Raw genomic sequence first — 25582 nt, forward strand, 5'->3', positions numbered from 1 at the left:
TTTATAATGTGTGTGTGTGTGTGTGTGTGTGTGTGTGTCCCACCTTCTCAGAGGCAGCGTTTGGATTGTGAACCTATGACGGACACAGCTTACGTTAAATACACAATAATTCACATCACTGCTGTCTGTGAGTGTCTGAGGAAATGTGAGCCTGTCAGCGGCTGCATGACGTTCAGATCCACACCTGTGCTTCCCGTTGTGGTCAAAACAGTTTAACATAAAAAGTGACAAAAGGACGAATAAAGACTCTGTTCAGACCTTCTCCAGGACCTGCGGCTCGTCCTTCAGGCTGCGGTGCAGGTCGCTGCGCGCGTACATGCTGAAGTCCTCCACCATCATCTTATCGATCAGCTTCTCCAGCTCGCACAGCTGAGAGCCCAGGTGTCTGAGAGAGAGACACACACAGAGAGACAGACAGTTAGTGACTGAGAGTATCACCACTTCCTGTGCTGAGGTCTTAAAGGTCAAAGGACACTAACTTCATTGAACTGTTGATTAAAAGAAAGAAAACAAACTACCTCACTACTATAAACATCCCGGCACTGTAGATTTAAAAAGTATGAGTGAAAAATTCATTTGGAAAAAAGATAATTTAACTCGTCACTGCTTTCTTTAAAATACAAGCCCGTCTTCTTCCTCTGACCGCTCATGAGATGTAAAGAAACATGTCTCGTTTCTGCAGTGAGTCATGAGTTCACAGTGAGCTTCCATCTTTCACCAAAATAAAATCAGTTCATCCTCGACCTCAAGTCAATGTTTTAGTCCCATTCCCTCCACCATATTAGAGGTTTTGCGGATATCCAATATTCCGATATTTTCCAACCCTTTTTGCCGACTCCGATATATTCGTCATGTTTTTTCCCACCTAACTGCAGAGAACATCGAGTCTCCCTGTAGTGGAGTTGATATCATGCCTGCTCTTATTGTAGCGGCCAAAAGCTGCCACACCACAGACATCTTGCACCCTTCTTCACGCTTGACAGAAGAGGTGTTGTACAAAAGGTCACATGTCTGATCACTCACGTTTCTGAGCGCACCTGAATGCAGCATCCCTCCTAAACACGGCAGTGAGGGAGACATGCCCGGACTTGTTTACTGCACCTACTACGGAGACATCAGTGATTGCAGACGGACTCTTTTCATCGTGTGTGCGTCCGTGAATATGTGAGTTAGTTTAGCACTGATGTTTATGTGATGATGAGATGTTCATTGGCTCTGGAGTGTATTGTTGATAACTTTGTGCAGGCAGTGCGCTCGCACACACAATAAACGCAGAATTAAAGCGTTGTTTTAATCGGCGGAAAATATCGACAGAAAAATGACATATCTGCAGATACCGATAACGTGCCGATAATATCGTGCATCCCTTCCCTGCAGTGCTCATGGACTAAAAATAGACTCAATGTTTTTGTCGTCTTAAAAAGAATAACACAGCTTGTGTCACACAAAGAAGCACGAACAGAGCCTTCCTCTTGATATGCAGAACGTGCAGTGATTTCCACTGAGCCTCTCGTGCTGCGTTTTCAGCTTGAAGACAAAGTGACAGCAGACAAAGAAAACAGACACATGTGAGCTGCTTCCACCGAGGCAAAGAGGCGTCTGAGCTAAGTGAACATCTGCTCACAGAGCTCGGAGCTGTTTGTAGAGAATAAACACAGACTGCACCTACAGTTCAATCTTTGCAGATAAATGAGAATTCACTTGTGTTCAGTCTGTTCTCATCCACAGGCACACCTGCCCCCTCACCTGAAGCTGTGGATGCCCTGCAGCTCCTGCTGCAGCACCTCCTTGGTGGTGGAGATGAGCTCCAGCGCTCCGACAAACTCGGAGGTAGAGAGCAGCAGCTGCACAGTGGGCTGCGTCTGATGCACCGCCGCCATCAGCTTCAGCTTGTTGTGCAGCTTCACACAGTTGTTGCGTGTCAGCGCGGTGCGGAGGGCCCGCAGAGGCCCCTCGCACATGACCCGGTCGATGTCCGCGGTCCGGCCTCGCAGGACGGACACGGCCCGCTGCGTCTCCTGCAGCCGGTCCTGCAGCTCGTGCTGCGAGGACATGGCGTGGAAAAACGCCTCGGAGCGCAGCGAGATCTGCCGGGCGATGCTCACCTCCACCACGTCCAGGTAGTGACTCAGCTGGAGGGGAGGGCAGAGGGACTGATGAATATCTGCTTTTCACACCTGATACAATACACCCCAATACAAATTTAAAACATGTTTGGAAGTCTGAGTCATGTGATCTGAGTGAGTTCACCTTCTCCTGCAGCAGCTTGGAGGAGGCCACGTCTCTGCTGCTCTTCCCCCCGGCGCTGTTGAAGTGCGACCAGGGCAGGACGGTGTTGAAGGTGGCCGGATCCTGCAGAGCAAACTCAGGCTTCATGAAGATCTGAGCATTTAAACAGACACAAACAGGATGTTGTGAGTGGTAGACTGGAGACGGACAAAATATAAAACTAAGACGCGTTGTGACCCTGCGAGTAATGATCCATAAATACTGAGAATAAAAGAAGTTTTACCTTCGGGACCTGTTCCAGCTCAGCTCGGGATTTTTCTAGAGGCAAACAAAAGCTCTGATTCAGTCACTTCTTATCATTTGAACAGAAAGTCAGCTGTGTGACAGAAAAACACTTAACAGGTATTTTTGTTCTGTGTCAGCAAAAACATTACAAGAACATCTATTTTTTTTATTACTTCCCATGTATGCGGCTCATCCATCTGTTCTTTGTTTGTTCAGCCATAGTAGATTACCGTTTACTCGCAACACTTGCAGAGAGCGGAAAAGCAGCCGCTTAGCTCCGCCTACCCTCTCTGGCAGACCAACCACTGCTGGCTGATGGAAAACATGTCACTAACTGCCACAGACACCCAGCCCATAATAACACTATATACTGCAGATGTAAAGGCTTCCATCAGTGGGCCACAGGCTCAGTCACCATGTGTGACCTCGTTAGGCGATAGAAAATCCTCGAGATAATTACTTTAAAAACACTTGAAGCTAAAATATATTACATGTATTTGTTTTATTTGTGGGACAGTCAGGTGTGTTAATGCATGCACTGTCTGTGTGTATGATGGGAGGGGAGGCTGTCAGCGACGTCCTGCAGCAGCAGCGGGTTAATAATTCATACCGTGGTTGGGGGTGATACTGGAGACGGCGTCCACGTCGTCTTTGTTGGGACAGATCGTCTTGCAGCGTTCGTGAATTCTTTCTCTCTAAAAATAAAAACACAGACGGACAAAAGATTCAGGAGTCACAGATTAGAGTGAACTTTAAAGTTTGACCTGGGGGTGGTGCTACATGACAAAAACATGAGCGCATTCAAAGGCCAAAGTTCCTGTGGTCAGTCACATGAGAGCAATAAAGCAGCGCAGCACAGGAATCAGGAAGCATCAGAGTCAGTCAGAGCTTTACTGTGTGTCAGACATGGTTCTGAACAGGAGGAAATAAACACAACGCTGCAAAGACGAGTCAGAGACGTTTCTGAGAACAAGACAGCTCCAACAGGAAGAGAAAGAAGTTATTTCAGGAGACAAACAGCACATTTTATACAGTCAATGTGAAACTTTAAGATCTTTAAAAGCTGTAAGGAACCGACTCTAATGAGACGTCATAATAACAGAAAAGGAAACAGGAAATAAAAAGCTGCTGCATTAGAGAACGTCTGATTAAACCATGTGATGTTCAACCAGAAGACACACACTGGTGACAGTTTGTACTGATGCTTATCTGCTGCTGCAGCTCAAAGAAACTGTACATCACATGACGTCGAACTGACCAATAGGTACAAGTTTCAGACCGGATTGTTGGTTTGTTGGGAGCTGAAAAAAGGGTTGAAAGGCGGCAACGTGGGCCCTGCGAGCGAGTGCTCCAGATCAAAGCTCGTCCACTAAAACAACATTTTGATCTCACAGTGTTACAGCAGAGAGGCAGGAAGGAAAGAGACGGGAGGGACAAAGACAAATAAAGATTCCCGATCAAGAACCAGAACATCACAGTTTGCATCGTGCTTTAAAGATTGGCCAAAAAATAACTTCTAACTTCTGTGCTGAATAAAAAAAAGGATCCACCTGTCTTCATGTGTATTTTGTATTTAAAGAGCGAAAACGGTGGATGGAAACACCGAAACAAAACTTACATCGCACTAATCTCAAAAGTCGGCTGTGTGAAGACAATGAAAAGAAGCTGTGGGAGGTGAAACTGCTTGGACAGGATTCCTGACACACCCTCAGCAACATGTTCAGCAACTTCAGAGCTGCTCCCTCCTTCACTCAGCATCACTGAAGGTCTGAGCTGCCGTGATGCTGCTTTAGAGACTCTGAATAATTGAGCGTGGGGTGTTACCTGAGCCGTCTCCTGCAGGTAGGGCCCGAAGTGTTCCCTGGTGATGTTGGGGAGGTAGAAGGAGGGCATCACCTCCGTCTCCGCGAAGTCCAGCCCCCATGTTTTAGTGAAGAAGTCCGACTCCCGTTTGGCGAGCCGCGGGTCGTTCAGCGCGGCGGGGAGGTTGACCTTCGAGCTGTACACCGTCCACCTGTCGTGCTCCGCCACCACGGACGGTCCGTCGCACAGACCCCGCCCCTCACCTGCAGGACCACAAGGAAGACACACAGTTAAATCTGAGCCTATTTTTTAGATATTTTAGGGTTTAAATGATGAATAAGTAAAAAAGTTTTAAAATTCTAAGTGTGTTCTAATTCTAATAGACCTTTTTGTTACAGAGGAAGATGATTTTTTAACCACACACAGACATTACATCGCTCTCTGCAAACACACCAGACTCCATTGAGTAAAACAGTGTTTTTACTTGCAGAACCCAGGAGCTGCAGGTCTACTGCATAATAATAGAACAACAACAAAAAAACGATCAGAGCAGCGGTGCACGAACAACTGCCTTGTTCTGCAAGCTTAAATTACTGCTTTTGTGAATGGAGTCTGGTGTGTTTGCAGAGAGCGATGTAACGTCTGTGTGTGGTTAAAACAATCATCTTCCTCTGTAACAAAAAGGTCTATCTCTGTAGGGATCCTTTCTGTCATGTTGTCTCACACTTAGAAGAACAATCTGAGCCTGTCAGTGGAAACAACAAGAACTTTTAGTGGACGACCTTTGACCCATCAAGGATTATGTTGCAGCCGTTACAGCCTGTTTCACTGCTGCAGGATGAACACATCTACTGGAGACATGCTAAGAAATTTTAGTGGACACACTTTGATCAGGTGAATTTAAAGATTACTTTGAAGCCATTAAAGCTTATAATCTTTAAAAAATTATGTAAAAACAAGTAATAATAATAATAATAAAAATAGGTCCCGGTTTAAAAAATAACACATATCCACACCAGCCGCTCTCAGACTGAAACATTTCCACATAGTTTTGTTTTAAATCACCGTAAACTGAATATCTTTGGGTTTTGGACCATTTGGAACAAAAAACTAAGAAGTTCTCTTTCTGCTTTACTTAACAGATACATCAGTTAGTCGCTGCCATAAATAATGTCTTCCAATGCTTGAACGTTAAAAGACTGCAGCTGTTGCTACCTGTGGGCTCCTTGGGGCAGACGTCGGGCAGGGAGCGGACAGGCCGGAAGCGAGGAGGGGAGGGATCCAGCTCCTTGTGAAGGATCCTACCTCGGCCTCCACCGCCGAGACGAGGCACTGGGGAGGAGCTGTGGCTGGAGGCCATGGCATTGGGACTCGCCTCCCAGGAGGCTAGCTGGAGGCAGGGACGAGACCAAATCAATCATCATACATTTTTTAAAACATAGTTCTGCATCAAATTCATCTCCACTTTAATAATAACCTGCAACACTGTCAAACATCTCCACCACACTTGCCGATTCTGCTGAAACAGGAAGTGACACCTGTTCAGAGTCTTCCTGCAGGTGCAGCAGCTCGAGGCAGGTCTGAGAGTGTTTTTTGAAAAAAGCTTCCTGCTGCTGAGACTGAAAATGGCAGAACTGCAACTGTGACCTGAACTGACTCGAAATAAAGACTCTTAAAAGCTGAGGGGAAATCCTGAGTCAGGTGATAAAGATCAGAGGATGTGTCTACATGAGTAAGACATTTCAGTCATATGAGCCGCTGTTAACACAAAGGATTAGTGCAGCTTATTTTCCACTTTACTAGAAGAGTTTTTTTGTGTCAAAGGGTCCAGAAATGTCTTAAAAAAGAGCTTTTGTATCAGTAAGGAGAAAATGAAAGTGACGGTGGGACGAAGGATTTTGGCAGATTGTTGGGCATGGTGAATTTTTATTGTAGGGATGGTAATGAATATCCTACCATGGAGTATTAGAGCCACATTAAGAGGAAAAAAAGAGATGAAAGATTTTTTGCATTTCGAACATAAAATGAACTCCTCAGGTCCCTCAGAGAAAGCTGATGGCGACAGCTTCGTGCGTATACGTCTACAAAATGCCTTGTGCAGATGAACCGGTGAAATTGTACTTCAGAATCAATAACAAGGACATTATCTCTTGTAGCTCAGACACACAGTGAGGTTATAAGTGTTCGGACTTTGAAAAGACTGAGCCGAATATTGTGTCCGTTCAGAAGGAGAAAAAAGCTGGAAGAGGTGGCTGCATTTGTGCAAACTGAAATAGCAGGTAATCGACAGGTGCAAGAGTATCGATGGCAACAATACAGAGAGGACACGTTGTATCAGAAGACAAAACGAGACAATTGATCTTAGCTCCCGATCAGGTAATTTCCACTTCATTCTCAACATTTCAACTTTAATATCTAAATGCACAAAACTAAAAAACTTAACGTGGCTCTAAGGCTCCGTCGTGGTGTCCACTCTTACTAATGTATCTTTTATTAATGCAGTGGGAAGTCATGGTGAATGATAACAGGTGCTTATTTAGGATCGTCTGTTTATTTACGATCTTTTATGTTGAATATTTTCTGAGACACTTCTCACTATCAGAGATGAACAATGGTCCGATTAATTTATACAAATAATGACTGTTGTAGTTGCAGCTCTAAAACTGAGCTACACCCCCCAGCACTATTTGTGACAGTCCTCCATCACCTGTGCAGTCAGTGCTACGTCCGCCTCGTGTTCGCTCACGTGAAAGCTTCAGATGTAACTGAACATTTGAAATGAGTGTGGTCCTGCCTGTGAGTGAACACAGTCCGCGCTAATCCGACAGCTCAGACTGTGGAGGTGTAAAGGCCCTCCTGTTAATCCCATCACACTGATGAGAGGATTAAATGAAACATCTGCAGCCTCACTGTTTCTGTCTGCACATGACAAACATCCTCACGTCTCCAACTACAGAAACTCAAGTGTTCAAAGTGTAAATGTTCCAGCTCTCACAGCCGACCCCTTCATGCCCGTTTCCACATCAGAGACTCCCGACAGGTAAAAATAGAAATAACTGACCGATTTAGTTTTAAAGGGAGATGAGCTGCTTCAGAGGATTGTGTGTTCTACTTAAAAATGACACCATGACAGATTAAAGTCGTTATTATTCGCTAAATTTGATGCCTGAAAATAGATGAAGTGAAGATCTGAGATGTCTCCCACAGAGAGAAACAACGATATAGGACTGTATTGGAAGTATAAACTGTGTGTCCATCACCATTTGTCCAATGTTTAAAAACACCTTTCCATCGACAGTAAAGTGCAGTAAGTTGATTCTAACTGCTGAACGGTGACGCTGAGCCTCTTGTAGAAAGAACAAGCAGCCTGTCAAATCAAGTATGTCCTCTGATTCATTCTGTTTGACATGAAGAGAATGATTTTAACACAATGGAAAACATTTAATCAGCTGATGATGCTGGATTACAGAACCACAGCAACATCCTGCTGCGATGAGTACACCTGGATGATTTTTACCTGCATAAAAACATTTACACTTTAAGGTACAAGAATTTCTTGTCTTTAAAAAGGCTTTTGTGTACGATGTATAAGGGAAAGTTTTTTTTAGTAAGCTGCTCGGTGCTCCTGTAGCATAACCTCATAACAACACAAACACTGACTAAGAGGGTTTAGGTGTTGTGATATATCTCATTAACACTTCTTCAAGACACTTTGAGCCTTTTCCTTTCATGCCCAAAATCCTAGGAATGAGCTGCAAGGCAAAATTAACCCGGAGGCCTCTTCACCCTCTCTTGGCTTTGTCCAGAAATATGTTAAAATCAGTTTGTACACAGTCCAATTATTATATTAACCATACTAAGTTTTCTCTGATTGCTGTATGATTTGTGTCTCTTCTTCCTTTGTTGTGTTTTCGTATAGTTGGTATGTATTTATCTTTCAATATACGCATCTATTTTAGTTTTTACTGCCGAAGAGATATTGTATCTCAATGTGACATTTGTGTTTGAATAAAGGATAAATTAATTTTAAAATAAATGGAGAAAAAAAACACATTTCTGGTTGGCTTCATGTCCACAAAGTGTGGGGGACTCACATAAGACAATTTAAAACGGACAAGTCCAGATCAAAGCACCAGCGGATACTGAGATTTCTTCCAAATTACGGATCAAGCTCAAAAAACACTGTGTCCTACATTTCCCATAATGCCACCCAACAATACATTTTCAATATAGTCACATCTTCTGTTTGTACACAGCCTCTGTGTTATAAATGTGTAGTCTCCAAGCCCTGATGTACTGTCACAGTACTTCTCTACACCAACGGTAATCATTGTCTCTTCCTATCACTTGATATGACGCTTGTATGACTGAGGTTACAGAAGACATTATACAACTGTTTTACACGCTAAGTAGCAACTCTCACAAATGTCACTACTTTTAATAACTGTGCAACATTAGAGGCGTTTCCCATTTAATTGCAATTAAATCGATTATCGATTAAAAGGGGAAGGAACCTCATAGAGAATGCACACCGAGATGCAAAGTTTAGAGTAAGCAATAAGTCAGCAAATTCAGTTGTTTTACGCCATAAACTTGAGGTTTCTTATGTAATGCAAAATTTTACCTTGACCCTAACACGAAAACAATGAAAGCTGAATGTTATAATTCTTACAAGTTATGTGTGGTTTACTTGAAATGTCAAATCATTGAACTGCCTCCCTTCCAACAGGGCAGGCAGCTCTGACAGGAGCTAGTCACTTAGCTTTAGCTTAGCTCCCGTTGCAGGCTTTGCTGTAATAGTTAGCGTAACATCCACCGAGCTGGCAGTGGAGTCAATACTTAATGGTAACACAAGACACCCAAATCCGATTTTATTTTCAATGACAGGACTGATAAGGCTGTGAATACCCGCGGTCTGTGCCAAAAGCTAATGCTAAAGCTAATGTTGTCAGCGAGTGTCCAGCGGGGGTTACACGTAGACTGCCTAGTGCTAGCAAGTTAGCCAGGCAGCTAGCAAGCTAACACAGTGACAGGCGAAATGCAACAGAGACAAACCGGGAGGTTTAGAGGCTAAGGAGTTTTAACCGGCTCCGTACCTGTCGTGTGAAACACAGCAGCCGGCGTTTCTTCTCATCACCATCACAGGAACACCGGAGGAACCGGGAGGAAAACAACAGCAGCAGATAGCTCCAGTACAGCGACCATCATGCACTGCAGGAGGCGGGGCCGCGGTCACTTCTTCTTCTGCTTCTATAAAACTCACTGCTGCCACCTGCTGGACGTCTGTGTGTTCTGTGTCTTCAACACACGCTCACTACAAAATACAACTGATTTTAAGTGTATTTTTTTATAGATTTTCTTTTTAATGAGGTATTTTGTGCAAAAGGCTCAGGTGCCAGGAGGACAGGTGGACAGTGACTTTGAACCCGTTGCAGGGCAACGACCGTTTTGCACGGCTTGCGCTGGTTCAAAGGTGGCAGTTCGTTTTTTAGGAAAAGTTGGACGTTTAACAGAAGCTTTGTTTCAGTTGTTTAACAGTTTGTCTGCTTTCATGACCGACCACAGGTAAGTGTTAAGAACACACTCCCACCTAATACGATACAAGTACAGTGCCTGTGCATCTGTGTACATTTGATTTAGTTATCAATACATGCTAAAAGGAATCCCAGCCTCCCGTGTCCTGACTAGACACCCCATGTTGATGACTTACCTCCCTAACCACAAGAGCTTCACGACATATTTGTTAACGTCAAGTACTTCAAATTGTGTGTTTGTTTAGTTTTTATGCGGTCTAAGGAAAGCACTCTGAACAATGTGACACAAAATGTTTTCTTGTATTATTTTTATATATATTTTTAACTACTTATTATTATCTATTTCATTTCTCATCTTTAATTTAAAGTCTTTACTTCACTTTATATAGTTAAAAAGAATCATCTGAAAACCCAGTGTAAACAAAAGGACAACCTTCAGATGTTATACTGTTTAAGTGATAATACCAAAAATCCTTGTTACAAGTACAAGTCGTACATTTAAATTCTGTATTAGCATCAATATTTAGCATTCAAGTACTTGAGAATAACAATATATTATTATATAATAATATATTATTGGATCATTATTTGTGATGCACATATTTGTAGGTGAAGCTAATTTCAGCTTAATTTATATAATGAATAAATACTCAGTAAAGTTATTAGTATTATTGATAGTGAGGGCAGCATAGAAAGCAAACTCAAGATTTAGCTTTTCCACCAGGCTTTTTATTGGCTCCTTTTTTGCTGCTATCATTTCCATTTAAAGGAAACTACAAAATAAATTTGGATACAAGTGGGAGGTTTAGCCTCACGGTGGCGCTACAGGAAAAATCAGACAGTAATTCAATCCTATATTCGAGCTGGATGTGTGTGTTTGAAGTCAAAAGACATCACATTAAAAGGTTTCTCAAGAAATATATTTTGTTATTTCGTGATACAAAGTTGGTATTAAAATCGTAAAATACAAAAAGGAAGCAGTGTTGCAGAATAAGGTCAAAGATCAAACACAGAACTTCAACTGAATATTTTGTACGTTTTTCTGCTTTTAAATTCTGTCCCCAAAAGAAAAACCAATAAAAACAAAAACACGATGAGGCACTGAAACAGCAGACAGACGTTCGGAAACGTTTGGAATTACTATAATTACTCCAGTAGCTTCCTTCAGCGGCGAAACAGGCTGTAATGGCAACACGTCATCTCTGAGCTCAATCAGAGTACATCCACTAAAGTTCTTGTATCCGACCACAGAAGGGCTCCCTTCAGAGACCGACCTGAAACAGCCGTTACTGTTACCTGCCCTTCTACCAAGCCACCGAACTACATTAACAAGATCCATCATTTAATCTCACAAAAACAGGTGTGCTGGTCGACTGCTGCCTCGATCAGTTAGTTTGTTTCATTGTGTGAGTCTGAACTCACCATTTAAAACACCGGAGTCACACAATAACACAAACAAACGTGGTAATCGATGCAGCAGTAGAGCAGCAGCTCGTGTGTTCTGTGAGGTGAAACTACCTGTCAGTGGAGTCTGGTGGCTTTGAAGAGAGCGATTTTAAATATAAATGATATTACCTAAACAAAAAGGTTCGTATCTATCTGTCATGTAAAACGACGGCCCAGGTTAAAGTTACTGGAGTTCATCTTTAAGGCAGGGTGAAACAGTAATGAGCCGTGGGAACATTTGGGAAACATTAAAGCTGTTAAATTCTGCATTTATTTACAAACACATCACTGAAGAGCTAAAAGAATAAATAAGAAAGCAAAACATTATCACAGTATTTCTGCAGCTGTCCAGAGAAAAACTTTAAACACCTCGCCAAAATCACCTGATATTCAAAAACTGACAGGAATCAGCCCCATGAACGTTTTTATACTTGTCAAAATTAAGTTAAATAAAGTTATAAAAAAGTAACTTATAAAAACTCAAAGCAAACTGTCCGCCCTCTTGGTGACGGCCTGAGATTAGATGTCTGAGTGGTTCTAGTCCAGCGGGCTCTGGAAGATGAGTCTGACGCAGCCGGACTCTCCGCTCAGCAGCTGGATGCAGAACGGGCAGGCGGCGTGGAAGGTGTGTGTGCCGTGCGGCAGCGGGATCTGACTCCAGTACGCCGTCGTCTTCTCCGAGCAGACGTGACCACAGGGGACGAAAGCGTGCGTGGGGGGCTCCGCGTCCACGTAGAAGCCCGCCTCACAGCCCAGCCACAGCGGCACGTAGGGCCCCCTCGCTCGGCACATGGGGCACTCTCTCTCCTGACACTCCGCCTCCACCTCAGGGTTGCGTCGCCCTCCCCAGGCATGGTAGCCATGCACATGGCCACAGCGCAGGTAAACCCAGGGCTGCTTCTCGTCCAGCACATCTTTGCGGCGGAGGCTGGGGAAGGCGAGCGTGTTGAAGCCCACGGGACACTGCGGCCGCCCGGCGTTCAGCTCTTGCCGCAGCGCCTCCAGGTGTTTGATGGTGGGTGTGTGAGACAGGCCCTCCGCCGTCCGCCACAGCAGCGTGGCGCCACACAGGTCGATTAGTGAGCCGTCCACCAGCTCGTTAGACTCACAGTCCACCTGGAGGACAAACGTTTAACTCATTTTAATAAAGAGAGAGCCAAAATCATGATGTCACTTCCTGTCTTGCAGCAGTAACTCAACATTTTTGTAGGTTTCTTCAGCCTTTCTGAAAAGTGATGTCCCTTGAGTTTAAGTTAAATTCCCGTCTACTATAACACTTATATCTGAGTTCAAACCGTCCTGCCTCTGCTCATCAACACAAGGTGGCAGTAGAAAGCATAGAAACTTAGAGGCTAACCCTGGAACGATAAATCAATAAGCTGTCACTTATCATATTAATCGCCAACTATTTTGAAAATCAATTAATCAATACAATTTCCCTGTGGAAACAGAACTTCTGCTTATTTACAAGAACACAACGCAGAGCACCTTTAAATCATTTACTAAAACTACATTTCCCATGAAGAGCAGAGGGAGTTACCCACCATCTTGCCCCTCTGCTGAGATGAGCGTGTTTCTCGTAGCGTGAAGACGTTGCCACAGACGGAGATTTCCCTCCAAAGACCAGGTTTAGAGTCCTGGTTGAAGCCGTGTCGCGGGTGCATCACCAGAACGCCGTTAGTGGTCAGCGCGTCCATCTGACCGTCCTGCGTCCTCCACTTGGCTGCTTTCTCCTGAGAAGAGGTAAAAAATGTCATGTTGAACGCTTCATCTCTACTTCATCGACCACAAGTAGTATCGTCCTCTCGACGTAGCCTACCCCGAGGAAGATGTTCTTGGAGGTGTCGAACCCGGCGGCGTAGATCCGTGCAGAGTACGGAGGGTTTCTTTGGCAGATGATGCGGCAGGCGAAGCGTGAGATGGTGCTCTGAACCGCCTGACCGTCAGCTTGGTTTTGACCGCCGGGCACCGTGTCCGTCACCACGAAGTCGATGGGAGTCTCTGTAGAGCGACCGATCTGTTACGACAAACAAGATTTATTTAATCAAATGTTTATTTTGATGGTTAAATAAAACCTGTGAATATTCCTCCTTTCAGATACATCTTTAAACCAAACACAAATATCTCCTGTCCTCCCTCACAGCTGGTTAACCTCCCTCCTCCTCCTGAGCTGTGTCTGATGAACTCTCCTGCTGCTTCCAGCTCCTTCAGGCTGACCAGTGCCCAGTGTGATGAGCTGTGAGCTCGGATCAGTACCAGGATCTCTCTGATGGACACCAACTACCGGCGTTCTGTTCAGCTGTGGAGCGCCTGTCCATCAGTCACATCTACTTAAATCTGTCTTACTATCCAATCCAACTTTATTTGTAAAGCCCTTTAAAACAAGCGCAGAGGACCAAAGGGCTGATCAGAAGAATAAAAGACATCAAATACACGCTCACACGAGGCATAGGTACAAATAAATACATAGAATAGATAAAAATACATTAAATAAAATAGACATAAAATACAAACACAATCAACTTCTCACGAGGTGTCGAAGGCCGAGGAGAACAGACGGGTTTTAAGAAGACATTTAAAGACCGACAGTGAAGAGGCCTGTCTCATGTGCAGAGGCAGATCCTTCCACAGTTCAGGAGCAGAGCAGCACAGGCACGGCCCCCTCTGAGCTCACGCTTAGTTTCTGGCACGCTCAGAAGCAGCTGATCGGCTGACCCGAGAGCACGGGTGGGTGTATAGGGGTGTAGCAGCTCAGAGAGGTAGGGCGGGGCGAGACCACTGACGGATTTAAAAGCAAATAAAAGAGTTTTGTACGGGCAACCAGTGGAGTGAGGCTAGAATGGGGGAAACGTGCTCATGTTGACGTGTGCCAGTTAAAAGACGTGGAGCAGCGTCTTGTACCGTCTGGAGACGGGCGATGGAGGACCCCCTAACCCCCACATACAGCTCATCACAGTAATCCAGCCGAGTGGTGACAAAGGCGTGCATTACTGTCTCAAAGTGCTGCCTCGGAGGAATTGGCGTTATCTACTTTATTTACTTACTACAGCACCATGACGCCCAAATAAACAGATGTTATGGCGATTTAATGACAATAAACATGTTGAAAGGATGCTGAAATAACGACATCATGATGCTGATTTGTAAAGAGGTTGAATTCATGCTTTGTCAGGTCTGTCTGCAAGACGACAAGAAAACAACTTTTAAAATGGTGTTTTTTTGAATGGAGTTTGGTTTGACCTTTTCTGGACGTCCGGAGAATCTCAGCACCGACAGTCTTTTGCAACAAAGCATGACATGAATTTATCGCTTGAGTTGCAAAATTAACTGTCCTTAGTTTGCCTCTTTTATTGTCTCTTTTTATGTAACCATGCTGAAAAAATTCACTTTGCTTTTGGTCTGAACAAAAGTGTGTGAATATGCTGACGCCTGCAGACGCCTTTATCGTGCACATTTTACTTTACCCTTGTGGCATAATTTCCACCCGGTCTCATGTTAAAACCCCATCCAGCCACATTTTTAAAGGGTTATGAGAGTGCAAGAAACATGCAATAAAAAAAAAACACAGAGCAATGTCTGAAAATTTATCAAAGCAGTTTGTGTGCCGTTATGTTGATTCTCGCTTCTGCTTCTGTTTCCTCAATTTTGAGAGTTTTCCGGTCTTAGAGGACTTACCGCAGTCCTTTGGGGGTTGAGGAAATTCAATCTGTTGTGCAACAGGCAAACAAACAAAATGGAACTATAAACGCTGGCTTTGAAGTTGAGATATAAGCGGACATTTTTGAGACTTAAGATTCCAACAGCAGTGATGAAACGGAGGTGAAAAATGATAAGAGAAAGAACCTCTGCTGCTGCCTGAGTCTGTCTTACAGGAGGTTTCCATCCAGACACAGAAAAATGAATCTATTATAATCAGTGTATGTAAAAGGTCGTCAGGCAGCAGAGGCTACAGACCTGGAACATGTCCGTGTCGCAGTCATGCGTGTACTCCACCACCACCGTCTGTGCTCGTGACAGAGTGTAGGAGATACTGTGCTGCTCCTTGTTGCTGATCGCCTTCAAAACACAGAAAGGATGCACTGTTAGCGTGTTTTAAAGGTTTAACATTCTTTGTGTTCAATAATTGCATGTTTTCTGCGCTTCTTAATGGTTTTAACTGACTATCTCCCATCATCCCGATCCTGGCTCTCCTACATCAGCTTCCTGTTAGTTTGAGAGTAGACTTTAAGAGGGTCTGGCTTCAAGCTGCACAGCAGAAATGTTGACCCCTTACGAGCCTGCTCGCAGCCTGACGTCCTCAGGCAGGGATCTTCTGGTCGTTCCAGAGTCGAGGCTTAAATCTAAAAGAGACTTTGGACAGGCTGCCTGAGGAGATCAGGCTGCAGAATCAGCGACTTCTTTCTGAAAACTCACTTTCATTGACTTGCTTGTAAGTGATGTCGTGTGTAATGTGAAGTTTATTTGTTTTATTGCTTTTATTTTCTCCCGTTGGGTATGATTTGGCACTATACCAATAAAATTTGATGGACTGATGGATTGATACATACTTGAGGTTTTTCCACGCCTTATCACAAACATCCACACCTACAAAAGTTGTGTTTCTAGAACTTTTAGTTCTGCAAACGTTTCTTTCAGCCCGCTGTCAGTTTCCCCTGCGCTCTGAATACCCACAGAAAAAAGGACATTTAAACCTGTCATGGGAAAAAGTGACGCCTGTTTATACGACACCATCTGATGACACCATATAAAGCTATACCAGGATTTCATCCTCAGCTGGAATGCAAAATAGGACCCAGACTTTGGACCAATCACAAATGTTCAGCGATGAAAGCCCCGCCCCCTAAACTTCCAGTACATTCTGGAAGACAGCCATCAAGCAGGAGAAAGTGTCCTGTGGTGGAAAGTGAACTAACACACAAGCCTTCTGCTTCTCACTGAAAATGAAAGGTTTCTCTCCTGTACTGTTTCATCGGCCCGTTGTACTCTTTGACCTGTGTGTCGAGCTCTCACCTTGGCAGCCTGAGGTGTGCAGGAGGAGTGGACGGTGCTGGGTTTCACTCCGTTGGCTTTGTTTCTGCGACACAGAGCGAAGCGACTTTTCCTCCTCCCCTTGTCTCCGTTGGGCAGAGAGCCGTTACACCTGAACACAGAGGATGGGAAATGTGTTAGAAGATTTAAAGAAGATCCACACGGGTTATTAAAACTGATTCAGCTGTACTTGTGAAACTTTACAGAAGCTTAATTTATAACAAAATCTCATATTTATGAACTCTTTCGATGTTTTGTGCACTAAATCTTGACTGGTGGATACTGTTCATTGTTCTGGAGCCGCATAAATCTAGTTCAAGTGTCGAGGAACTCCCCGGCAGCAGAGAGAGCAGCTGACTTCCTGACTGAAGGCCTTTCACTGTGGACACAAGAGAGAGCCTGTGGCTCAGGGCGCTCGGCTGCTGTGGTTTCAGACCTTTTGTTTGCTTTTGTGTTGTTGTTACAGAAGTGGAATAAAGCTGTCTGTGACCGAGACTGTCTCAGTTTATCTTCTTCCCTCAAGTATAAGCCAGGACTGGATGAATAATGGACAGATACTTTGACTATTTACTTCTTTTTACCAAATTACATGACCAATATATGTGCATTTACTGGTTTGTTTCATTAGCGCGTCCACTAACAGTTCTTGTTGTTTCCACTGACAGGCTCAGATTGTTCTTCTAAGTGTGTGACAACATGACAGAAAGGATCCCTACAGAGACAGACCTTTGTGTTACAGAGGAAGATGATTGTTTTAACCACACACAGACATCGCTCTCTGCACACACACCAGACTCCATTCAGAAAAACAGGGATTTAACCTCACAGAACACAGGTTCACTCGCTTACTACTGTTAGTCTTTATGCTAAGCTAGGCTAAACATGTCCTGGACACAGCTTTAAAGGGGACATATTTCAGCTCTGCAATCAATTTTCTCTTATTCTGTGTCATTGAGTCGCGTTGGTAAACTTTGTTTCATTTTAAAATTGTTTACATACTTTAATGTGATTATTTTTGGAGCCTCTCCTTCCTCCTGAAACAAACAAGCCGTTTTCAAAGGTCAGACCTTAGCCACGATTGGCTCACGGTATTTGGAGTGACCACGTAGCCCCTCCCCCACGTGTGGGGGCGGCTGCACTGCACTGTCACCCCAAAGTTGTAGAAAACATGGCTGCTCCAGGATCGGTTATTCGGCCTCATGTATACGAGCCAGGATCACCAGGAGGTATCGGAGTGGTAAGTTGAAATGTTGACAACGACGTGACGACGCTCATGCAAGAGGGCAGCCTGAGGTGATGGCGGTGACTGACGATTGGTCGATTTCAGCGACAGTGAGGTTCTACATAGAAACCTGCAGCTGCTCTGAACGGCCCGTTTCAGAGGCGACCTTTTTAACAAACACGGGATTATGCAGTTTTCACTTTTCACTGTGAACAGTAAACATCCAAACATGTGAAACACATGCAGAACATGAGAATATCCATTCAAAAGATACGGCCGCTTTAACAGGAGACTGGAAACTTTGTGGTGCAGAGAAACCTGGAGAGCGACAACGTTTTCAGTCCAGATTAAAAAGCAGGATGCTGCTGTGGTAAAGTGGTTTACACGTTATCCTGCAGAGCCATCAGGACGCCTGTTAATTACAGCCCGAACTCAACTACATTCATTTATTTGCAGTACATTATTCTCTTCCTGAGCTGTGGTGAATATAATAAGACAATTCTGACGGCTAGATGTTGTGGGACCTTAAATTAAAAGTCCGTTTATAGCTGGAGGTTATCTCCAGAGGCAGACCGCAGCCAGACGCAGGTCAAATAAACATCGGAGTTCAGTTAAACGTGGAGCCATTCTTTCGCTCATAATGCAAACTTCCTGTGTTTCAGATGAAGTGACCTCTTTTCTCAGACACACTCAGACCACCTCCACTCCTCTGTGGCTCCACTGTGTCACACATAACACGACCTCTGTTTTCACAAACTCTACGGCGCTTTAAAATTAAACCTTATGGCCAGTGTAAGTGCCGGTTAGCGGGCCTCTCAGACGGCTTAATTCCACATGTGGACAGTATGATGCACAAGCAAACAAAGGTCTGAAACCACAGCCGCCGAGCGCCCTGAACCACAGGCTCTCTCTTGTGTCCACAGTGAAAGGCCTTCAGTCAGGAAGTCAGCGTCTTTCTGCACAGATTTAACTTCACTGAGGTCGAGATGAAGTTCACACAGCACATGAAAATGCTTCTAGGTGTGAAACAGAGTCATATGCACCTTTATCTCTCGTTCTCTCGTGGTTAGAATAGAAAAAATCGATTTGCTTACAGTTTATTTTGGACTGAGAGGAGCTCTAAACTCCACAGTGCATATGTGTTGAAGTTCAGAGGGGTGCACTACGAAGCGCGATTAGTGGGTGAGCCGGGTCTGTAGAGCACGATGTTAACTTATTCTACAAAGCTAACCTGGTCGGGATCAGGGTATGTTCAGACTTTCGCCTGTAAAGCGCCTGTCATTAATTATTTCTATGCATTCAGTTAGTGATGAATATAATACGACCCCCCCTCCAGTCTCCCTCTTCTCGTTTTTACCTGTTTGCTCCAGGTAAAGATTAACACTTTAAATGTCAGCAGATCATCCGAACAGTAACAGAACGACGAGGACACAGCAGCTAAAGACACACGGTTACGTTTTCATGTTTGGCTCTAATTTCCTGCCAAGTCTGTTTTACACGGCTGGTTCAAGACGCAGACGGTAAAACTGATTAGTCTGTAGGTTTTTATCACAGATCAAATCAAACCAATAGATTCATTTGATTTCTATTTCCACCCAAGTTCATGAAGTAAGAAGTATCCGACCTAACTGCAGTTGTTACATTAGAAATAAACAGGAGGCACAGAGAGCGTCTCGTGCTGCAATGAATACATTAGTGTCTGCAGCACTCCTCTCTTGCCTTATTTGCAGCAGCAGTTTTGTTTTTTACCAAAATAACTTCATCACTTCTCATTTAAACAGTCAGACTGAAGCAGACAGACGGCGACCGCTCCTCTTTGTGAGGAAGAAGCGTCACATGACGTTTCTGTGAGCGCGCTCAGAGCCTGAAGCAGAGAGCCTGTTAACAGAGACAGTTCACAACTTGTTATCTCTGACTGGTGCTTCAGGCTTCTGTTGAGCCAGCTGACTTAAAGAAAGCCTGGGTGTGTTCAACTTGCCTCATAGCACAGCCCCTCAGGACCTCTAAAATAAATTCCTTTGCACCTTCCTTTCTCACCTTTTGCACAATTTCTCTGTAGGAGACGAGGGTGGTTTTTCTTTCAGCCCATTTATTAATAGAAGTGGCACTAAGAAGTCAGACGAAGCTGTTTTGTATATTTATTTAATTGAAGTAGGAGCTGCACAACTCTGCACAACTCTCAGATGGAGTGGGCTTTCTGCTACAAGAAAAACAGGAAGTACGAACCAAGAGGTTCCCTCTCAACTCCATCTAAGGTTTTCCATAATCACTGAGTTTCAGTCGACTACTTTACTTATTATTTTACTAACTGTGGGATTTATACACGTTGGTATCTGAATCTTGAGTTATCAGAGGAACAAGCTGAGCGAGCAGCAGCTTCTGCAGCCCCGTCTCATCTGAGCAACACTCTGTTGTAACGTGATGTATCCAGAGGTTTTACTGGATGTAATGACCCGCTCTTTTTGTTTTGGAGAGGAGGAGAACTCTGTGAACAATTTGGTGACAAGTGAGAAATAAAAACAGAAGCTAAACTAGAAACTGAAGCTAACGTTAGCAGCTCAAAGCCCCTACTGAGTTGCTGTTTCCTGACATGTAAAAACTGTCTGATTCTCGTCGTAGTGTCCCTGAAAGCACCACAAAGATGTTTCAACACCGCTCCTTCTCCGTTATCTTCCTCTTGTCCGGGGTGTCCATGATGAACAGTTTCCTGACGACCTTAACCTCGGCTGTAAACGCTCCTTAGTGAACATCTTACCCCAGCACAATGAGCTCTCCATATTTGACCGGTCCTTTGGTGGAGGCCGGGGAGGTGGAGATGTTTTCCTGACCGAGTGAAAACATGTGAGCAGCCTTTAACGAGGGAGGAACGTTCCCACTGTCGCCCTCACAGCGCCTCCATCAGGGCAGGTGCACACATCACCTGCAAACACAGTCAGAAGTAAACTTAGAGATGAAGTTTGAACAGACATGCTAACAGAGACAAAAGGCTTCAATACAACACAATACCTGACTATATACACCCACACTCTCTTTGTGCACGGGGCAACAATGTCTGCATTCAGCCCTGCACACTGAGCGGGGTTGTGAGGTGTAGAACAGGGGCTGACTCACTGGGACTGATGTGCACGTCCTTTGTGCCATGAAGAAGACAAGATGAGCTTTCATGCAGAAACTCAAACGGTCTAAGAGGACACAACGTCAAAGTAAACCCACACACGGAGGCCATGTCTGCTCTGATGTGAGCCTAATGACAGGAAACAGAGTCAGGACGCACTCATGTTGAAGCAGAAAACACAGCAGAGCAAACATCAGAGGGGTGAGACTGATGGTGGTCATGATAAACTTTATCATAGCGTGTTAGCAGAGCTCAAAACAGATCTGATAAGGCTGACGCACGTCGTCATGAAACCTTCAGAACTTTTCCATGTCAAGGTCAATTTCCAGCTAAATACTGTCTCAGTGATTACAATAACTTAGGATGTCAGCTAGTGAGCTAAGGTTAGCAGCAGCTTTAATTCTCGGATATGTGTGTTTCAGAGAGGAGGAAACTTCTGTGGATTATTTAGCTTCGGTAAAAATCTTAAAAGGTGGAAGGTCCTTTTAAGGCTCCGTGTACGACGCAACTAAAAAACAATACAAATATCTGACTGACAAAACGTGAATTACCCAAAGAATTATTAATTGCCGCGGGTGTTTGCTTTGCGTTTTTTGTCCAACGATGTCCACCACACATTAAAGTTTTACAAGTTGTAAAGGGCGAGGCAGACAGCCTCAGGGTCTCAAGATCAAGTGGAAGTTACTAACTAAATACTGCTCAGCAACAACTGATCAGATAGTCACGTTCAGGTCTGCATGAAATCCATCCAAATGCAGTTCTATAGGCCGATGCTCATCATCCCCTCTGACCAGTTTGCTGGGGGAAACCCTGCAGCCTTGTCGGAGACGTTAATCTGTCAGTGGGTTAAAGACATTTATAGAAACAGATCCCCCCCCATCAGGACCAGAGCCGATGTCAGAGATCTGCAGGGGGACAGAGACTCATTCTGTCTGTAAAGGGACACCACATGTAGAGCACGACTTGTGAAGTGACCTCACTCCTCTGGGACAGCCGCTCTTTTGTGCGTCTCTTTCCTCGCGTGGCCGAGACGAAGCGTTTAGTCTGACACGGAGGTGAATCAGACGTTCACGCCGCGGCTCAGGGCTGATTTTTTCCTGCACATGTGACTCACATCTCGTGTTTTCTGATCAAGCGGAACAACAGTTTGTCCCGACTGTTATTTTTAGATATTGTTATCTCGTTGTTTCTTCTGTTGTCATAATGTTGTCGTTTTCTCTCTTCTGTAACTGATAATAAAGGTTTTAGGTATTGACAGAGTCTGCAAAACTGTCACTACAGTGGAGGAAATAAGAGTCTGGTTTACAATGATCGTAAATGTGTCACCACAAACATTGCAATGATTTACTGCTGTTTAGGGCTGCAACCACTCTAATAATTGTTGTTTTAAGTGCATGATGTTTGCTGTGTTGATGCTTAACGTCTACACTTCAACCACCAAAACGTTTGACAACCACGACACAACGTTCAAATGCTGACTGGGTCTATCCGTTTGCGATTATTACTGTCTGACTCACAGTATCAGGTATGTACTGAGGATGTACCTGACTCAGAGATTCGTCAGTCGAATCAGACAAGACGCCTGCCTCAGCCTTTATGAGTCGCATGTTTTACTTTACTTTATTTGGATATATTTGAATTATAACACAATATTTGCTGACATCATAAAAAGTCTGTCACAAAACAATTTTTATTTGATTCAATTCAGGAGCCTGCGATAGATTTACAAATGATATTCACCTATTTAAAATGTTTAACTCACAGAAAAAACTGAAATATCTTCTGGTCTTTTCTGAACTCTCCCGGACATGTAAACAAAAAACAACCAATTGTTTTTATTCTAAGCACAAATGTAAATATAAACACCTGTCGGCCGACATAAGGGTCGGCTCAAAGATGACGATATGATCGATGTTTTCTCTGATCAATGAATCAAAGTATTTCCTTATCTATGGATCTTTACATCTCTACCTGTTAGACTTCCTGAGTGTTTTAAGTCACGTTACCGTCGTGTGAAACGATACCATTTAATCTGTTGAAGGAACTTCGTCAGTTACTGAGATAAAGTTAGTGACAGCTTGACTTGCGGCCCTAAAGCCCCTCCGGAGAGCTTCAGATAAAAACTGAGTTTTTATTCCAAAACTTTTTTATATCGAAATGAAAACTTTTTAGTGTGGAAGAAACCCAAATCACACGAGTTGTTCTATTACGTCTCTTTTGCTAACTTAGGGGCTGACTGATCAAACACAGACCGCAGAGGATGCACCATTGGACTGTGTTTTCACACCAGCCTTAAGGAGGAAATACCCACAAATATCCCCAGCAAACACTCTCTCTCTCTCTCTCACACACACACACACACACACACACACACACACACACACACACTAACCCAGTTCTCTATTGTATCGAGACGATCTCTCCACTCTGTTACATAGTTGAGAGATCGTCTCTTCACTCAGAGAACCGAGGTTACAATGTAACCAAGCGTTCACCGTGGCAACAGACAGATAAAAGATACCAATACCATCAGTGTGCTAACATAAGCACTAATAACTCAATTAACAGCACATTCAGGCTAGTTTAGTCGTATTACTGCACCATGTAAACAAATCAAACAGATTATTTCAGATGAGTTAAGATGAAAATTAGGACACAGTTACCCAGTTAACTCAGCTAGGTTGCTCATCAATCTCTGGATTAGAGCACAAAAGACGGAAAGCAGCGCTGGAGGGTTTGACAGAAGGTCAATTTTACATATTTTGAGGTCTAAATAACTATTAAGTTAATAAAAAACTTTTCTCAAGTTGTCCAGCAGATTGCTCTAGCAAGCAATGGTGGCATCTGAGTGTCTGACAGCATTACACATAGGATCCCTACAGAGATAGACCTTTTTGTTAAAGATCAACATGTTTTTTTTAACCAGAAACAGACATTACATCACTCTCTTCTAAGCACACCAAACTCCATTGATAAAAACAGTAATTTTACCTCACAGAACAGTGGAGTGTTTGGTCTACCACTGCCTAAATCCGTTAGTTTGTTTGGGTTATTGTTGGCTTTGGTGTTTTGAATGGTAAGTTTGGATCAAAAGCATTATTTTTATAACACACAATTACACAAAAAGACAGACAGCAGTAGACCAGCAACCAGCAGTGGTGTTCGGCGAGGTAAAATTCATGTTTTTATCAATGGAGTCTGGTGGCTTTATTAAGAAAATCATCACCTGTAAGAAAAAGGTCTATCTCTGTAGGAATCCTTTCTGTGATGTTGTCACACACTTAGAATAAGATTAAATATTTTGCATACTGTTTTTTTGAAATTGTGCAGCCAAATGGTACACAAACAAAATCCTGTACATTTCATGTTGTGATATGTTTTCATTGGTTGATGACAACCTTTAACAATACACACATTTATATATGATGGTCATTGTTCCCTTTCCTAAAAGGTTAATGCTACATTTGCAGATGTGAGATTAATTTACAAGGAAGCAATATATTGAGCCATGTTTTAATCAGCTATACAGGCCAGACCATCACTTCTGTTCACCTGCCGCTGCAGCTCTGCTTTAATCCACACAGACTAAATAAACTTTGTCTTTGTTTTATAGGTCAACATTTGCGTGTGCAGAGGGGTTGACGTGTCTTTAGGCTTTTAATATGAGCGGACAGTTGGACAAAAAACACCAACTTTCAATTTGAAGCGGGGAACAAAAGCAGCGTCTGCAGGGACAGATGCTCCCGTAGGATGGTGCATGTTAATCAGTTTGTGTGGCCTGAACAAAAGAGACCAGCTGGGCTACACAGAGCCGGACAGACCCGCCTGGCAACCACTGCTGGAGCCCATACAACATATATACACTATGGTAATAAGTATATGTATGTGAGAAATATCTATAATAAGACAGTAAAACAAAATAAAGTAATATAAAATGTAAACCTAAGATTCAGACTTCAGTAGCACACACACATTCTAAGGGATTAGAATAAGAGAGATAAGAAGAGATAGATAAGAAACATTTAGGAGATTCATAGGGTAAATTTACTACATTTATACACTATGATCAGAGCTATAGTAGTTTAGAAGTTGTATTACTCTACAGTGGGTAAATGGCTTACCTAAATATTAAACACCCTTGAAGGAAATAAGTAAATATTAAAAGGGTATATGAGCATTGTTGCTATTACGTCACATAAGGTTATTAAAAACATTACACAATTAAACTGTAGAATTATCATTACATTATAAATTAATACATTATTATTACAATGATCTTATGGGTGTTATCATATTGCATCACCAAATAATACAATACTAAGTAAAACGATTTAAAACAACATTAAGAACTACAGAAAGGTCAAGTATTTAACCCCATAAAATAACTTTAAAAACATTAGCATTATAGACATTTTTTGAGAGAAAAATCAACTTGATTAATAACTTTATGTTAAGTTTTTGTATTAAAACAGCATTATCATTAGTAGCAGAAGTAACAGTTAGCTAGCTAGTTAACGATATAAACGTGCCCTGTTGAGCTAAAGTGATTAATTAACAAAGTAGCCAGCATAATTTGCTTGCTAACTAGCTTGTTATTTAGCATCAACATGAACTGTGGAGAGAGAAATAATATGTTATATAAGAATGAAGCAAAAATACTTTTTAAACAACTGACTTACCAAAGTTTGCGATCGACCTAAAGCACTTCAATCTCCCGGATGTTTCCGTCCAAGTAACCGACGGTGTTAACGGTTTTTAAACTGAAAAATGTGTTCGTTAGTTGAATTTGTGCCGGTAGTTTAATGTTTTTTCATCATGAGAGAGGACAAGTTAAAGTGAACCAAAACTCAGCGATGTTCTGCAACGCCTCTGCACACTGATCCGCAACCGGAACTACTCCCTTCAGTGTAAAATACACTT

General features: G+C 43.2%; 2 protein-coding genes across 3 annotated transcripts in view; both read right to left on the reverse strand.

The window, feature by feature from the left end:
• Positions 1-9499, reverse strand: part of vps54 (VPS54 subunit of GARP complex) — a 21872-nt gene extending 12373 nt beyond the window's left edge. The window contains exons 1-9 of one of the 2 annotated variants that reach the window (XM_069666255.1): positions 9414-9499; positions 5533-5707; positions 4339-4580; positions 3125-3209; positions 2513-2547; positions 2251-2382; positions 1747-2132; positions 259-385; positions 44-73 (exon numbers count right to left, since the gene is read on the reverse strand). In XM_069666255.1, the coding sequence (XP_069522356.1) occupies positions 44-73; positions 259-385; positions 1747-2132; positions 2251-2382; positions 2513-2547; positions 3125-3209; positions 4339-4580; positions 5533-5677 (1182 nt within the window). In that variant the 5' untranslated portion in view covers positions 5678-5707; positions 9414-9499. The remainder of the gene's footprint in view (positions 1-43; positions 74-258; positions 386-1746; positions 2133-2250; positions 2383-2512; positions 2548-3124; positions 3210-4338; positions 4581-5532; positions 5708-9413) is intronic. The other variant, XM_069666256.1, reaches the window with a different exon arrangement.
• A 1078-nt stretch (positions 9500-10577) lies between these two features.
• On the reverse strand, positions 10578-25509 carry LOC138594542 (E3 ubiquitin-protein ligase pellino homolog 1-like). The gene is made up of 7 exons (XM_069665671.1): positions 25342-25509; positions 20303-20467; positions 16308-16437; positions 15252-15353; positions 13117-13314; positions 12842-13030; positions 10578-12413 (listed from the first exon to the last, which is right to left on the reverse strand). The coding sequence occupies exons 2-7, from the start codon at positions 20386-20388 to the stop codon at positions 11835-11837; spliced, it is 1284 nt and encodes a 427-aa protein (XP_069521772.1). The 5' UTR covers positions 20389-20467; positions 25342-25509; the 3' UTR covers positions 10578-11834.
• Between the last annotated feature and the right edge of the window lie 73 nt (positions 25510-25582).

The sequence above is a fragment of the Semicossyphus pulcher genome, unplaced genomic scaffold (genome assembly GCF_022749685.1).
Source record: "Semicossyphus pulcher isolate SPU_LCO1_2020_fin unplaced genomic scaffold, fSemPul1.0.p SCAF_17, whole genome shotgun sequence".
Taxonomy (NCBI): Eukaryota; Metazoa; Chordata; class Actinopteri; order Labriformes; family Labridae; genus Semicossyphus; species Semicossyphus pulcher.